Source organism: Clytia hemisphaerica, unplaced genomic scaffold (assembly GCF_902728285.1).
Source record: "Clytia hemisphaerica strain Z4C2 unplaced genomic scaffold, Clytia hemisphaerica genome assembly, whole genome shotgun sequence".
Taxonomy (NCBI): domain Eukaryota; kingdom Metazoa; phylum Cnidaria; class Hydrozoa; order Leptothecata; family Clytiidae; genus Clytia; species Clytia hemisphaerica.
In genome coordinates, this window is record NW_027103573.1 from 1093492 (window position 1) to 1108737 (window position 15246).

General features: G+C 37.0%; 2 protein-coding genes across 2 annotated transcripts; both read right to left on the reverse strand.

The window, feature by feature from the left end:
* Nucleotides 1-1275: 1275 nt before the first annotated feature.
* Nucleotides 1276-6569, reverse strand: LOC136801108 (uncharacterized). Its single transcript, XM_067057730.1, has 8 exons — nucleotides 6342-6569; nucleotides 5625-5891; nucleotides 4739-4986; nucleotides 4333-4465; nucleotides 3493-3688; nucleotides 3108-3132; nucleotides 2456-2603; nucleotides 1276-1922 (listed from the first exon to the last, which is right to left on the reverse strand). The coding sequence occupies exons 1-8, from the start codon at nucleotides 6505-6507 to the stop codon at nucleotides 1717-1719; spliced, it is 1389 nt and encodes a 462-aa protein (XP_066913831.1). The 5' UTR covers nucleotides 6508-6569; the 3' UTR covers nucleotides 1276-1716.
* Nucleotides 6570-6892: 323 nt separating this feature from the next.
* LOC136801109 (uncharacterized) lies at nucleotides 6893-7925 on the reverse strand. The gene is made up of 3 exons (XM_067057731.1): nucleotides 7708-7925; nucleotides 7197-7444; nucleotides 6893-6916 (listed from the first exon to the last, which is right to left on the reverse strand). The coding sequence occupies exons 1-3, from the start codon at nucleotides 7910-7912 to the stop codon at nucleotides 6893-6895; spliced, it is 477 nt and encodes a 158-aa protein (XP_066913832.1). The 5' UTR covers nucleotides 7913-7925.
* Nucleotides 7926-15246: the final 7321 nt, after the last annotated feature.

Sequence of the window (15246 nt, forward strand, 5' to 3'; positions counted from 1 at the left end):
TTATATTTTTTACACTTTTATTCTCAAGCTCGAATGCGCTATCTCTACCGAGAGTGTTTGGCCCTGAAATTGATTGAATATTTTCTACAGTTTTTCTTCATTTGCACAGAAGACTTTTCGACGTTTCGTAACAGAATAATGACAGCAAATCATTCAGATTCTGCGAGAAGGGATTTTCAAAATAACGAAAAAGTGATTTAGGCATAACATTGAACAAGCCGTTTTTATATTATGTGTATAATATTCCAATTATTATTATTGTTATTATTTTATCAGAAATTTTTTGAATTATCATTCAAAAAAAGTCCTCTAATTTATCTACAGTATTCTTTGCTTTATAAAAAATTAATTCCTAAAACTAGTGTAAGCGTGGCTGAATTAGTCGCGCGGGCGGGCGGGCGGCGAACTCTTTCCATATCGGCGTTCTATTTCTCTGCGCGGCTCAAAGGAATAACGCTTAAATTTTTTGTTTCTATATATATTATCATTATAATGAACGGAAAATTATAATTATAATTTTTTTCAACAAAATGTTGCATCGGGATTTTTTTTCTTGTAAATATATCAATGCGTATTACGCATGACTCAACTAATGAAATTTCACCTTTTTTCATTTTTTGCTTTTCTCATTTCCTGTTAAATTCCCTCACACGTTAGTGGCCGATGACGAAAAATTTCTCTTAGAAGATCGTAATCCTTGGATAAATAAACACACAGTTACACAAACAGAAATTTTAATATGAAATTTCCCATCTTTTTTTCGGTGAAAAAAATAAAATAAAAATACCCTGTGGTGTAAAAAGGAGCAGAAATCCAGACCATGGTTTTTCTCTAGCTCTATGGACGTTATTAGAGCATTCGATGTATGCAAGTTGACAAAACTTCAACATCTATCTGTCGGCCATGATATAACATACATTCAACGTTAGATGGACACGGATATCCATCTTGACTCGAGACTCCTGGATTATGAAACCACTTATTTCCCATCCAGAACGCCAGCGTATGGTTTTTTTTACACAAACGACGCCGGATTGAAACTCAAATCTATCGCTAGATAGAAAGTCAGGAGATGTAGTCCTGAAAATGTAGTCCTCCAAAACAAAGGAACCGATAGATGCAATCCGTCGTCATGATTTCGGTGCGTTCTGGATGGGAAATAAGTGGCTTCACTTTTTCTTGCCTGCTAAAGGTTAGAGATTCTACTCTAGCCCTCCGGGCTTTAAACTCAATGTGGATATCGGCGTAAGCCTGACAGCGAGTTTTTTTTTTTTGTCTTCACACTGCATTTCGATAATTGAAAGCTTGGCTTAGTACCTTCAAAACAAAGAGTCTATCTAGTATAAATTCAAAAGTAACAACAGCCAATTCAAATTTAATATATAATTCCAAATGCGGTACGTGATGAGGTGAATATTATGGTAGTCGATGGTCCAAAGTTGCTTTCTTCAATTCAAATCTGTTCGGGTGATTATGCAAGAGTTTCATCAAGAACTGGGAGTTTATTGTAATAAAGCGGTAAGAAATGTGTTAAACTGCCATGAAGCGAAGTTTCCATGAATGGCCATCTTAGTGCAAAATTAAAACTAAAATATATCCACCAAAAATTATCTAAACATTTTTTCCAGAGTAAGAGTACCGTGAGTACGTACGTAATCTCCTGACTCGTGCTTGTTGGTATGAATGTACGTGCTTTAAGAATCATCATCACCAAATTCAAATAACATTATAACTTGCATTATCGTCCGTTTCTGATTTATGTTTCATATCAATATTCAATTTTACCGGATCATAATGCTTTTTGCTACTATTGTCATTATTAGAAGGCGGAACAGCCTTGATTTCCGGTTCTTTTCCGGCCATAAATAAGTAAGCGGACGAAGTGATTTTGCTTCCGTCCGGAGAGTCGATAGTGCCAGTTCCTATAAGATGAAGAAAAATGAATTTCAAATATTATATAATGAACTCTCTCTTATTCGAACCTCTGCTCTTCAACCTGAAGAATATCGTGTTTATGTATCCGAACTAAATCGAAGGAGACGGTATAAAGTAAAGTTGACATGTCCCCAAAATCCCCATCCACTTTGTTCGAGGAAGGTAAAAACACCAAAATACCGTCGTCTGTTTAGGTGAGCAAAGCCGTACATCAACTATCGACTTTGTTTTGCACCCACTTCACTTACCGTCGCCCTCGATATCCTGCGGTACATAAATTCATTAATAGTTCAAATCAAATAGAAAAATTCTGAAAATTTCTTGGTATGTGTAAGTCAATAGACGTCATATTTTTAACAGATGCACTCGAAAAAAGCTAGATTTTGACCATCGTGTTTCTATTTTTAGTAAAAGACAGGGGTTAAAATCCCGGCTTTTTTCGGGTGTTTTTTGTTAGAAAAATGACTATCGCATATTGAGAATCAAATGACTTGAGTGCGCAAACAGAAATTCAACGGACCTTTGGTAGGAATCTTTCCAGTGGGACTTTCTGGAGGAGCATGACCACCATTGTTATGTGGCTTGTCGTTCACATCTAATACCATGAATGTTGGATTATCTCGGTACGAAACGTTTTGCTCAATAGCTTTTGTTTCTGCTTTGCTAACCTAAAGAATGTGAACAAATATAGAGTATAAGTTGCTTGATTTTAACTCATCACCAGACTTCGTTTTGTTATTTATTTGTCGATTGACCTTTTGAAAAACATTTTCTAAATCACTATCAAATCAAAGAAATAAGCTCAAAGCCGAAAAAAATTGCCAACGGGTTTTTTTTGCCGAAAAGAGTTTACAGCAGACGGCAAAAAACTCCTATCGCGTATATATTTTCCTGTATTTACTATCCCTCCAGTAAAGGACGATAGGATCGTGCACTTTTCATGATATGCAACAGCTGATTGGTTGTAAGTAACGTATTGACCAATTTTACGGCCCTTACAACCAATTTTATTGATGTAATGTCAAAAGACATTTTGAATGGACAAAGGTCGAATGAAAAAACAAGTAGTCTATATATATTTGAATTAGCTTCAAACAAGACACTGGCTTTAAACAGAAACCCAATTATTGTGGGCCACTTCGAAGTCAAAGTAGTATGAGAAGTTAAGTAACCTTTTCTTGTCGTTTTTTGTCTTTCCTAAAATAATAAAGTGATATAAAAATTAGTTTCAATAGGTAGCGAATTTAGCCAGGGATGGTTCGACTCATAGCTTGGTTTTATGGAGGTTTAAAAAAGTGCTCGGTGTCTTTTAAGAAAATAACCAAGAGTAAGAAGAGCAACCCAGAGGGAAAGGACGGTGCGCCCTCCTTTACTCTCCAGCAGTTGTTATTGAAAGTAGAGTTTCTGAGTCTCATCTGACCACGACCGCAAAATTTACTTATAAGTACAGTAGAGTCTTTTTAACTCCTCTATAACTCGAACAACTTTTATATACTTCCCCCTGCGTGTTCGAGTTATGGAGACTCAACTGTAACAATGAAATAAGCAAAGTATTACCTTCGTTTACAAATCAAACAAACAATCAATAAAATCAAAATAATCAACAACAAAATCCCGATAAGAATCCCGATTAAAAGCCAATCGGTATCATCTTCAGATTTAAGTGCATCAGCTTTCGGTGTCGGTTTCGGTGTCGGTGTCGGTGAAACGGTTGTGGTCGGGATGACACCCAAGCTACTTGCTATGATCGGATCTGCATTGGGAAAAAGAAAAGGAAGACTTGAGGTTCACATTTTGGAGGACTTCATTTTCCTTAAAATCCCTCATAAATCTTACGAGATTTTGTCCTTTGAAATTGAAGTCCAAGACAATTTTTTTATTTCATGGAAAATATTCATGGGGAAGTGGTAAGCACAGGTCGTAGCAAGATCAAGACGAAGCTACCGTCCGTTAGAGGGATGGTAATTGAACCGTAGAATTTACAGCCAGCACGGTGGTTTACGGGAAAAGACAGTGGTGGTGGAGTTTGGAACAAACACTGTAAACACCTCCTCCTCTACTTACTACGCCCCAGTTAGCCACCATTTTAAATCTATTCGTAAACTATTCTATTGTTAGTGATCTTGTGTAGACGATAGGGTCGTCTAGGTAAGACGCCAGGCGCGGCGGAAACTGTTTAGATCTGGTACGGTACCAAGAATCCAGAGTTCATGGTTATACCAACGGAAAGAGAAGTATCATGATGCTTTGAGAAAATCGTGCGTCTGAGGCTCATGAGAATTCACATTGATTAAACTGACATGGAAATATTCGATAGAATATATAATAAAAGCATTATACCGAGTGGTTCCCCTATATTACATCCACACTCATATTTCGTGATTTGTTAATACTTACAAGTATTTTCACCAACATATTTGAAGAGAACACAACTTTTTTCATCTCGGTACCGTACGTTTTGCTCATCAATACAATCAACGAAAATCTTGATTAGATGTCCTGGGAATAATTTCTGAGCTTCCAAAGTCATCTGGAAATGGGTAATAAAAAATATTCTTCTAACATAGCTTTCCAACAAATCAAATTCCTGTCAAATTTAATTCATTTGAAATTTGTCCCTAAATTCACCTCAACCAATTTTGGTCTTTTCAGCCCTAAACCTAGTGAAATCCTTCTGAAAAACTAAATTCCTACCAAAATCTGTTTTAACGCTTTCAATACTACCCAGCTAAATCGCCTCAATTTATGAACGATTCTTCGGCTACCGGTAACTTAGATTGATGACATAGTTCTAAATTATTACCGACATATTTCCAGTGGTGAAATTCAAAGTTTCTTTGATAACACGTCCATATTTTTCGTTCCAAATAGGAGCATTCAACGAATTTGGATAATCTTGTAATTCCACGTACCCAACTACCGCTCGACGGCCAGAAAGACAGAATGGGAATAGACTTCTTTGTGGAGCAATCTTCCATTGTGTTTGTAAGTCGATATCTGATTGGTCAATCGTACCAAATGCACGGCTGCCATTGATAAAATAGTCACAGCCTATTGGAGTAATATTTATTGCATACACACAAGACGACTGGACAAGAGAAGCACCTGCAATAGACCTTTTCATAAATTACGTCATGAACATCACTTGCCTCGTTTTGAAAATATTGCCAAGGTGGGAGTTAACTTCATCAGTGGATTTTATTAAAACTACTTTCTATTTATAAAGTAATCATTTAATGTCTCAAGGTACGTAATCACCATGGTAATGGTTTGAATACGAGGCAAGTGATGATCGTGACGTAATTTATGAAAAGATCTCTTAGTGTATTTTCTGTCAAAAGTGGCGCCAATCGCAAAATCAGCCAAAATCAATTTATTCTGACTTGAGACAGAACAATAGACCTTATCGGAGTTTTTTATTTTTCTAAAAAAGCGATGCATTGTGGGATTGTTTTGAGTGTATTACAATAGAAATCTCTTAGGAATTCCTCGAGGGAATTCTATTGTAATACACTCGAAACAATCCCACAATGCATCGTTTTTTAGAAAAATCCAAAACTCCGATAAGGTCTATAGAAACACCCTACAATATTTTTCTCCATTAATACTTGATCTATGGAGCTTTTTTATGGGTAAACTTACGGACAAAGAAATAAAGACTAAAGAATAGAAAATTCTCGGTAAATTACCTGTGATAGGATCATTCATTTGTTTCAAGCACTCGTGCGATCGCGTGGAATCGTTACGCGTGACGTAGGTACCGTCGCATGCGGCTGCACCAGGAATAGAGTCTCCATTTTCGTTTCTCTCAACTTTATGCGATGGTTCAGGTTTGGGTGTAGTGGTGGTGGGTTTTGTAGAAGGTGAAGGGGTGGTTGCTGCTGTTGTCGTGGCTGGGTTTGTAGGTGGTGGTTGGGTGGTAGGAATGACGCCCAAAGTGCTTTCTATAATAGGATCTGTGTCGGGTAAAGAAACGATAATATGATAAAGAGTTGAATAATTGGGTCAGAAAATTTTGTAAAAATGATAATAGTATAAGATTAGATTAGATTAGAAATGAGCCCTCCGAATGCATTCGGGATAGGTCCTACCCACGAAGGAGTAAGAATCACGGCCCTGACAGACACTGCGACTTGACAGACGCGAGTTGCCGAGCCATGGCGCATACCATGACATTCGAACGACACTGGGAGAGCGATGCTCACGCGTGGCCGAACCTCATGAGTGTCATAGCACGTCACAATGTCACAATAGTATAATTTTATTGGCAAAATATTTGACAGCGAAAATTTGATTTACCTTTCTCCAATTTAAATCGAATTTAATGAAAATGGAGGAAGTTTGAATCAATAAGTTGGAATATTTATCTAAATGGGGGATAATTTGGTCGCAGAAGAACCACCTACATCTATTTTCACCAACATATTTGAAAAGAACGCAATTTTTCGATTCTCGGTACCGTACATTTTGCTCATCAATACAATCAACGAAAATTTTGAATAAATGTCCTGGGAATAATCTCTGAGCTTCTAAAGTTACCTGAAACAAAACATTGTACAAAATTATTATCATATTTTGAGTATTTAGCTCGGGTCTTCTTACCGATGAATAAGCCTGAAGGGCTAGAAGCGAATCTTTAAACCTTTCTCAGGCAAGAAAAGTGAAGTCTTAAAATATGCACCGTATTTTTTGACGACGGATTCCATTGTTTTTGAGTGGTATTTTTTTCGAGATTTAGCGGTAAATTTTAATTTCAATCTGGCATTTGTGCAAAAGCTAGGTGAGCCGCGCTAGGCCGCGCAAATTTGGTAGGATTTACATAGGATTTATTGGCTTCAAATCCTACCAAGGAGATTCGCTTCTAGCCCTTCGGGCTTATACTTCATTGCTTCTTACTTTGCACCAATACATATATAAAGTAAGCGTTGGCAATGTATTTTGAAATTTGTGTAGATATTCAGGTCTGTCCCCAGACAGAGGACTAAAACATAAATCAAAACATTCATAAAAAACATCATAAAAAACATACGGCTGTCAAGTCAAGAAGCCTAAAATTCAACTAGAATGTCGGCAGACGTAAAATTAGCGTTGCACATCAGCGTGGTGGGTCAAGAAAAACTGGGGCAACCAGCGCGGTAAATTTCCAAAATTAAGGTATTTTGGCTCCAAATGACAATCGACTTACGAAGGATTTCTAAAGATTTAGACAAATTTTTGTGAAAATAAATGGAAGCTTCTGAAGTTTAGAGAGTTTTACTTACCGAATCGTTTTTAACAGATAATTTCAAAGTTTCTTTTATGACACGCCCATACCGCTCATTCCAAATAGGAGCTTTGAAAGAATTTGGATAATCTTGTAACTCTACGTACCCAACTGCCGCCCGACGGTCAGATCGACAGAATGGGAATACATTGCTTTGTGGAGCAATTTTCCACTGTGTTTGTAAGTCGATATCTGATTGGTCGATGGCACCGAAATTACGACTTCCATCAATCCAAAAATCACATCCTGAAAAAAGAGAAAATTAATTCAGAGTGAAATGCAAACTAGAACCGAGACCCTTAGTTCTCTTTGTACTCAAGCACTCAAGAAAGGTTATAACAAATACATCAGTAAATTCAAAAAGTGGCACAAGATGCTTCTTGTATGAGATTACATATACTTCAATAGGAAAACACCATTTTTTGTAAAATTTTGGAAAAAGTTTGTCATTTAGAAAGTCTTGTACTTAATGAAGTTCAAAGATCATTGTCTGATTGTTAGCAGCTTACCTGTGACAGGGTTACTCATTTCTTTCACACACTCGTGCGACCGCGTTGAATCATTTTGAGCAACGCGCGTTCCACCATCACACGTGGGTACGCCGACAGTGACGTCACCAGTTTTTTTACGGTCGACATTATACGGAGACGCAAACGTGATACATTGTAAAAGAAGGAAAAGACAGACGATATCACGTTGATGGTTTTGAAACATTTTTCTCTGTGTGAAAAAACGTAGTGAAAATGATAATGACAACATACTTAGTAAACCATGGCCCACAGGGAATACTTCAGTAAAAAATGGAAAGGCCCGGGGCTGGGTCACAAACGGAGGTTATATGTATGTTCCAAAAAGGATCATTTTTGACCTCAGTCCCTATATAAGGGGTCGTAAAAATCAGTAAACCTAATTTCATCCCCCCAAAAGATTACAAAGTACGCAAAGATTCGGTAAAAGTTACTTTTTTTCTCTAAAAGGACTAAATTTGGAGGAGAAGTCCTGGTAGGGGTCCCAAAATGCCTTTTTCTCTATTTTTTGACCGGCTGCCAGGTAAAAAGCTTTTACTTTGGTGAAATCCACAATTTCACATCCATTTAGGTCTCTTTTTTGGCAAATTTTTGGGAAAAGAGTAGCCCAAAACCCATTATGTTGTTTTTGTCACTTTCCTCACAAAACACCCTTGTTCCTCTAGTCCCTATTGGAGTTTAAGGACACTGGGCAAACTGTAAAGAATTGAACTTCGCTGATCCAAATAGCAATTTGTTAGAGAGCTTTGGGAATTGCTAATCACTTGAGATTTTATTGACCCTACTATTTACCTTTTCATCAAGGTCGATGGCATTTTTGAAATGAGAGGCACATGGATGGGTTTTTTTAAATGGGGTCAATTTCAACGACAAGATATGAGTGAGATGAGTCCACAGGGTGGCCAGTTGAAACACTCCCTTCTCACACACCCGGTGGGACCTTCTCCCACTGAAAAATAGGCAAAAAGATTGTCTTCGATGAAAAATTGTATTACAATTTTTGTCCCTGCTGTAAATAATCAAATGAACAAAATCCTCACTACCAAGAATTGTTTTTCATCCCCACTGAATTTTCTGACTTCTCTGAAGTTGACGCCCAAACGTTAAAAAGCATGGGGATATAAGTCCCCAGTGAGTTTCAGTCCATTATTTTCACCCCAGAGGTTGGAAAATCAAACTGGGTCTGTGAGAAGGGTGTGTGTTAGAATAAATGATCTTACTAGGTCATATACACCCATGTGTCACAGACCCGCTGGGACCCTAGCCCCACTGGAAAATTCGGCCAAAATATTGTCCTCGGTGGGAAGAATATCCTACAATTTCATCCCCACTGGGAAATCCCCATTCAAAATTCAATGTAAAACATTGCACTCCAAAACCATCCCTACCGGATTTCTCAACTTAGGAACAATAGAATTTTTATCCCCATTGGGTTTTCAATAGAACATTTTATCCTCACTGTGGAAAAAAGTTTCACCGCAGCTGTGAGACAGGGGTGTTCACATACACGGAGTTTTATGCAGAATATGGTAAGAGTAAGATGCCAAAGAAAAACAAGATACAAAAACTCAAGATATGCTCGAAGTTTTTCTAGTGAGCGAGAAAAGTACAGTGATAGTGAGCCAAAGAATTGAATTAGAAAAGCTAACTAGTTAAAATTCAGAATATAAGACAAAACAAGTTTACCCCCGGGCAAGGCAAATTTTGTAGACTTTTCAATACCTCTCTGGCGCTATATCCTCCACCCCCATGTATGAACATTTTCCGGGAGAGCCCAATATAAGATAAGTAGGAATTTTCGGCGACAAATCCACAACAACAAGAAATTGTCAAAACTACAAAATCCCAAAACTATGATTAGATTATCAAAAACTTCTCTCAAATATTGGCATCATTCATTGCACTCATCCTTTATCAGAATCATCAGGAAATTATCCATTTTGATTTTCCCATCGAAAATTATAAAATGTCAATAAGTCTCAATATGCTTTTGACTTAAAACTATATGTAGATTCTTAAAGCATTAATATATACCCCATATTAGACATTCTTGTAAGAACTTCTATTTGTCACCATGTTACATTATTTCAAGAGAAGCGACAGGTTAGTAAGTCAGAAAATTATGTTCAGCCGATAGCAAAAAGAGCGCAATCGAACATCCAACAAGGACATCTATCGAGCTTAAAAGTGTTCAGACTTAATTAAGAATAAATGAAGGCAACAAAACTCTTGATTGCTATCTTCGGATCACAAAATAAATTCAATTAAGTTTCTAACAAAAAACATTTTCCCATTAGCTATAGGGGATCGATAACGTAATGGAAAAGGAATTGCTTTTTTTTGAAGTAAGCTCTTTTGAATGTATCACAGTATGCAGGCTAGATGAAAGCATCTCTTTTCAATCACAACATCCTCTTGTAATAAGCCTGTACCCGATTATTTTCGAGATAATAACACATGATCAGGTACATGCTAATACGTTTTGTTTCAAATATCTCAATGTCTGTGTCATTGAATTTAAAGCCCGGAGGGCTAGAGTAGAATGTCTAACCTTTCTCAGGCAAGAAAAAGTGAAGCCACTTTATTGCCCATCTATACCGCGCTTAGAACGCGCTGAAGTCATGACGACGGATTATATCTAGTGGTTTCCATGTTTTTGAGGACTGCATTTTTTGAAACCTAGTGATAGACTCTACTTTCAATCCTGTGTTTGTGTAAAAACCACGCGCGAGCGTTCTGGATGGAAAATTAAGTATTTTCATTTCACATTGAGGAGTCTTGAGTCTAGCCCTTTGGGCTTGGACCTCAATGGTCTGTGTTCATCTAGCCCAGGAGCCAATTATAGCTTTTTGATAGATTAGACGTCGCTGATAAGTGGCTCCTTTCTTTAGCCTTGCTTGAGGTCAGTAGGCAGCTAATATCACTACTCTTGTCTCCCGAATAGACGGGGGGGGGGGGGTCCAAATAAGCAGGGGGGTAGGAAAATTTTCTAAATTCTAATAAGCGGGGGGGGGATGGAATAAGAGGGGGGGGGGATAATTTGAAGACAGAATTTTTTTAACTGGTATCAATTTCAACAACAAAAAAAGAAACTTTAACAATTGAACACGTAAAATAAGAATCAATACTAACAAAAAGGAAGATTTTAACAAGTTTAAGGTCTATTTACACTGTAATAAAATATTAAATTATTCAAATTTAATTAGCGGGGGGGGGGGGGGTCTTAATAAGAGCGGGAGGGGGGGTGGATTTTTTTTCATTTAACATTTAGCGGGGGGGGACGTCTATTCGGGAGACAAGAGTAAAGTCTGTCCCAAAAGTATGTGGACACTTTAGTTTTTGAGCATTTTCTCAGCGACCATTCATGCTATGTTAGAAAGTTGTAAATATATATTTCCAAGTAGATTCTCTTTTCTAAAGGAAAAAAACTTTGAAAGATTGAAGAAGAAGAATGAAGATGAAAAAAAAATGAATAATTTTCCTACTGGTTCAAAAATCATAACAACACGAGGATATTTAGATAAACCTCGCTGATTTCAAATCTACAATCATGGTCGTAATATTTGAGAAAAAAAGATACTACCGGGAAGTTTTGAAACCACTTCGATTTGTAAGTGCTCTAAAGCAGGTTGGAAGGCTAGAGTTTTAACTCTGAGTTTTAACATGAGACTTAAGACTTACGACATTAGGATGTGAGGATCCAAAAGTTCAAAAATGGTCAAATAAGGCTCATAATATAGCCTGGAGGTCTATAAACCCGAGTCAAATTGAAATATCCGATTAAATTTGACAGATGGCCCAAAATCGACTTTCTCACCCGAACTCCAAATTTCGAAAAAAGAGGAAATAAGCTTTATTCTCAATAGATTTCGACCATGATTGTATGTTCAGATTTTTAGTATCTTTCTTGGATAAAAAATTACAACCCTTTGTTTTAAAACGGCCAAAAATGACCAAAGACCGCAAAAATGAGTCCCGACTACATACTACATCATAACTTTCTAACATAGCATGTATCGGCGCTAAGAAAAGACTAAACTAAAGTATTCACATACTTTTGGGATAGAGCTTGAATCCAGAGTTCCTTTTTGGAGAAAAACAAACAGAAAACCATGATCAATGGACCATTTGTTTCAAGTTTTGGTGGTCATGTTCTTATTATAGTTTCACTAACTGGATTCTGCGCCATCAAAACATCAAGAAGCAAAGTTCATTCAGAAGCAGACTCTTGTCTAGTGTTCATCAAACGCGTACAAAAAGCCACTTGCAACACTTTCTGATATTTCACACTGGACGAAGTAAAAGATTTCCAATCCTGGAAGTATCTTGAAAATGTGATATTTCCATATACATTAGTAAATATGGAAATATGACTTTTCTGTACTCCCAAAGTCTACAATTTCTTATTTCGCCCAGTGTTAGATGGACGTAATAAATCCTTTGGTAAGTGCAATTAGAATCACAAAGAAACAAACAAAGGGACTTAGTTTGATCTTGTGACTTGATTGTGTACAGGTGAGCGCTATCCGGATTCTTGAAAACAAATTAAGGGGACTAGGTACAAGTTTCGGTGTCTATGTCTAACTATATTTAACAATTTTAATATGTATACAATACGATATCCAGAGGCGGGTAAGCATCTTTATAAGAGAGGAAATCCAGGGGGTTGAGCATATTTTTAAAAGTGGATATCCAGGGGGTCTTTTAAAGTAGGATATCCAGGGGATATTCAGAAAAATCAATACCCTCAACAGTGGGTGTAAAGATTCTTTTCAGGAAAAGCCCAATAGAAGAGAGATAGGGATCTTTATTCCAGCAAACAATGATTTTTTTCGTATATTTTTCGCGTTTATAATCACTATAAGTTACTAGAAGATTAAATGTTAAAATTTCTACAACTACTGTTTTTATAGAAAAAGTTTTTACACCCCTGTCTCAGTGCTCCGGTGGAGCTTTTAGTTCAGTGGGGGGAGCTTTTGGTTCAGTGGGGATGAAAATTTCTATCAAAATCCCAATGGGGATAGAAAATCCATTGTACGCAGCTCAAAAATTCCAGTGGGAATGGTTTTGGAGGCCAATTTTTTTCGCCAAGTTTTCGCCTCTTTCCAATCTTTACCCCAAACATTCACACCATGTCTTCTAACCAATACTGCCTCACATTTCGGATATTCACGCATTGTTTTCTCCTTATTCTATTCGATAATTTACAGGAGGTTTACAAAACCTATTCTCACAAATATTATCTAGAAAAGAATATAAATAAATACGCTAATACGTGTGTGTTTACACCGTTTTGTAAAAAGTTTTCGAAAATCTAACAAAGCTCTACAAAGCCTCCTCTTCGTGGCGTTGAACCAGACTCTTACCAAGTTTAGAGCTAGATGGGTTAAAATCAACCTTCTTCCCAAATTTTATTTTTCATTTTGAAGAATTTTTATTCAGATGCTCTTTAAAAATTTCCATTTACAATAGCGGCTCCCTATAACTTTCAAAACTTTTCAAAGTCTCTCAAAGTCACCCTCGAATGTCCAATCACGATGGCTAGCCACGATGGCTAAAAATATCTAAAATATAATTTTTCTAAGCCATTTACTTAATTGTGGTTAAAATCTGCAATGCAATGTTATCTTTTTTCTCATTTATTTCCTAAAAATCAAAATGGTATCATCAATCGGCCGCTATCTTTCTTCCGTTAGATTTTTTTTTAGATGTGTAGTGATTCACTGGATTGGGACACGTAGCGTGCGACGCTGCTCATACGGCTAGTACTTTTTAATAACTTACATTGGCATATAATTTTCGTGCTCGCTTTGCTTACATAAAGCAAGAGCCGCAAAGATGCGGATAAATATTTCCTTTACAAATGATAAAATAATTATTGATGTCCTCAAAAGATTTCAAAGTGCTTTATCTCAGATAACATCAAGCAACACAAGTCCCCAAGAATTTCAAAATTCGTTTATATAATTATTCCTAAGATGACGAAGGTTCAAACCTACGGATTACGGAGCTGAACTCGACTGAGAATATAACAATACAGTAACCAAATTGGCTAGACAACCTTTAATTTTTGTTACTCTCGGGTACCTAATAGCCCCCCCCCGCTTATTCCAATCCCCCCGGCTATTAGGTACCCAAGGTACCCTCAAGTGTACATTTCATGTACGTCGGTAGTGTATGGTTAAGAGAGATGAGTGCGTTGATTTTGAAGAAAGATATTACTTTTGTTGTTTTGATCAGAATGACACTTTTCCAACTTTAGACATAAAAGCAGAGGGGCGTTTAAATCTCCTTTGTCTTTCGGCCACTGTTAAGCTAAGGCTACACTACACTGATAGTTTTTTCAGGCGTTTGCAATGCAACTTGCGTTGCGTTGATCGTGGCGGTGATCTTGATAGAATTGTCTAAAGTTCTATCAGGAAAAATACGACTTTGCATTTAACTGAAAAGTATATTTTATGCTTGCTTGAAACTTTAAATGAACATAAGTACAAAAAAAAACAACAACAAAAAACAATTACTATAATAGAAACTGACCGGCTGAAAAATAGCATCTGACAAAAAAAGCGTTCGTAAAGTATAAGTCTTTAATATAGCTGTATCTCAACCTCGATCCCTGCGTATTATCAGCTTTTTGATTCTTACTGATAGCGCTAGATAATACCCTGGCATTGGCTGGTTTTCGAACGCGAAAGATTACGTAATTCAAAAACAAAACGTCAGATTTCATTCGTTCTTCTTTTTTGAGGTCGTTGCATTGCAGTGTAACTTTGTAACGTCAGAATATTTCATGACGTATTGTTTTGAGAAGTTCCCCCTCTGAGAGGGGGAACTCGCATCAGCCAACACCAGGGTATTCTCTGGCGTCAATCAGTAACGTAAATAAAGCCTGGGATACACGGGGACGAGGTTGGCTGTATCTAACAAAATGATTACACTTTATAGAATTTAATCTTAGTTTGACATGAACAATCACAATTTCCGTTGAAAGTATCCCAAACGTAATCTGTGTAATCAACAGGATCTCTTTCAAATCCGTCAAATTTTGCCATCATATCGTCTCCACCTCCATCTCCTTGATGAGAAAAAGAAGGTTTATTTTTTTAAATTAAACCGAGAATTTAGGCCCCGGTTAATCGAAGGAGCTGGGATTGAAAAGACTTAGTTTTTTAGTTACTGAAACAGGGGAAAAAGGAAAATAATTCATGTAAAAATAATGGAAATCTTTTAAAAGTAAGACGAGGGCAACATGAGGGGCCATGCCCCCTAGTCCCCCGTTGACGGGATCCGGGCATTAATTTGAATTAGCGTGAATAGTTTTAAAAAGGGGAACGAGGAGGCGCAACTGGTTTGCGCCGACGGGAGAAATTTACAATTTAGTATGGCTAAAATCGCCCTCATTTACTCTCTTTTTCCAAAATATTGTTTAAACATCACAGGATTTGTTTGATCAATCTGCTTAAAATTACACCTCATAATAAACCTGTTGCTTCTTTCTGTTTAAGGCTTTGCTATAAATAT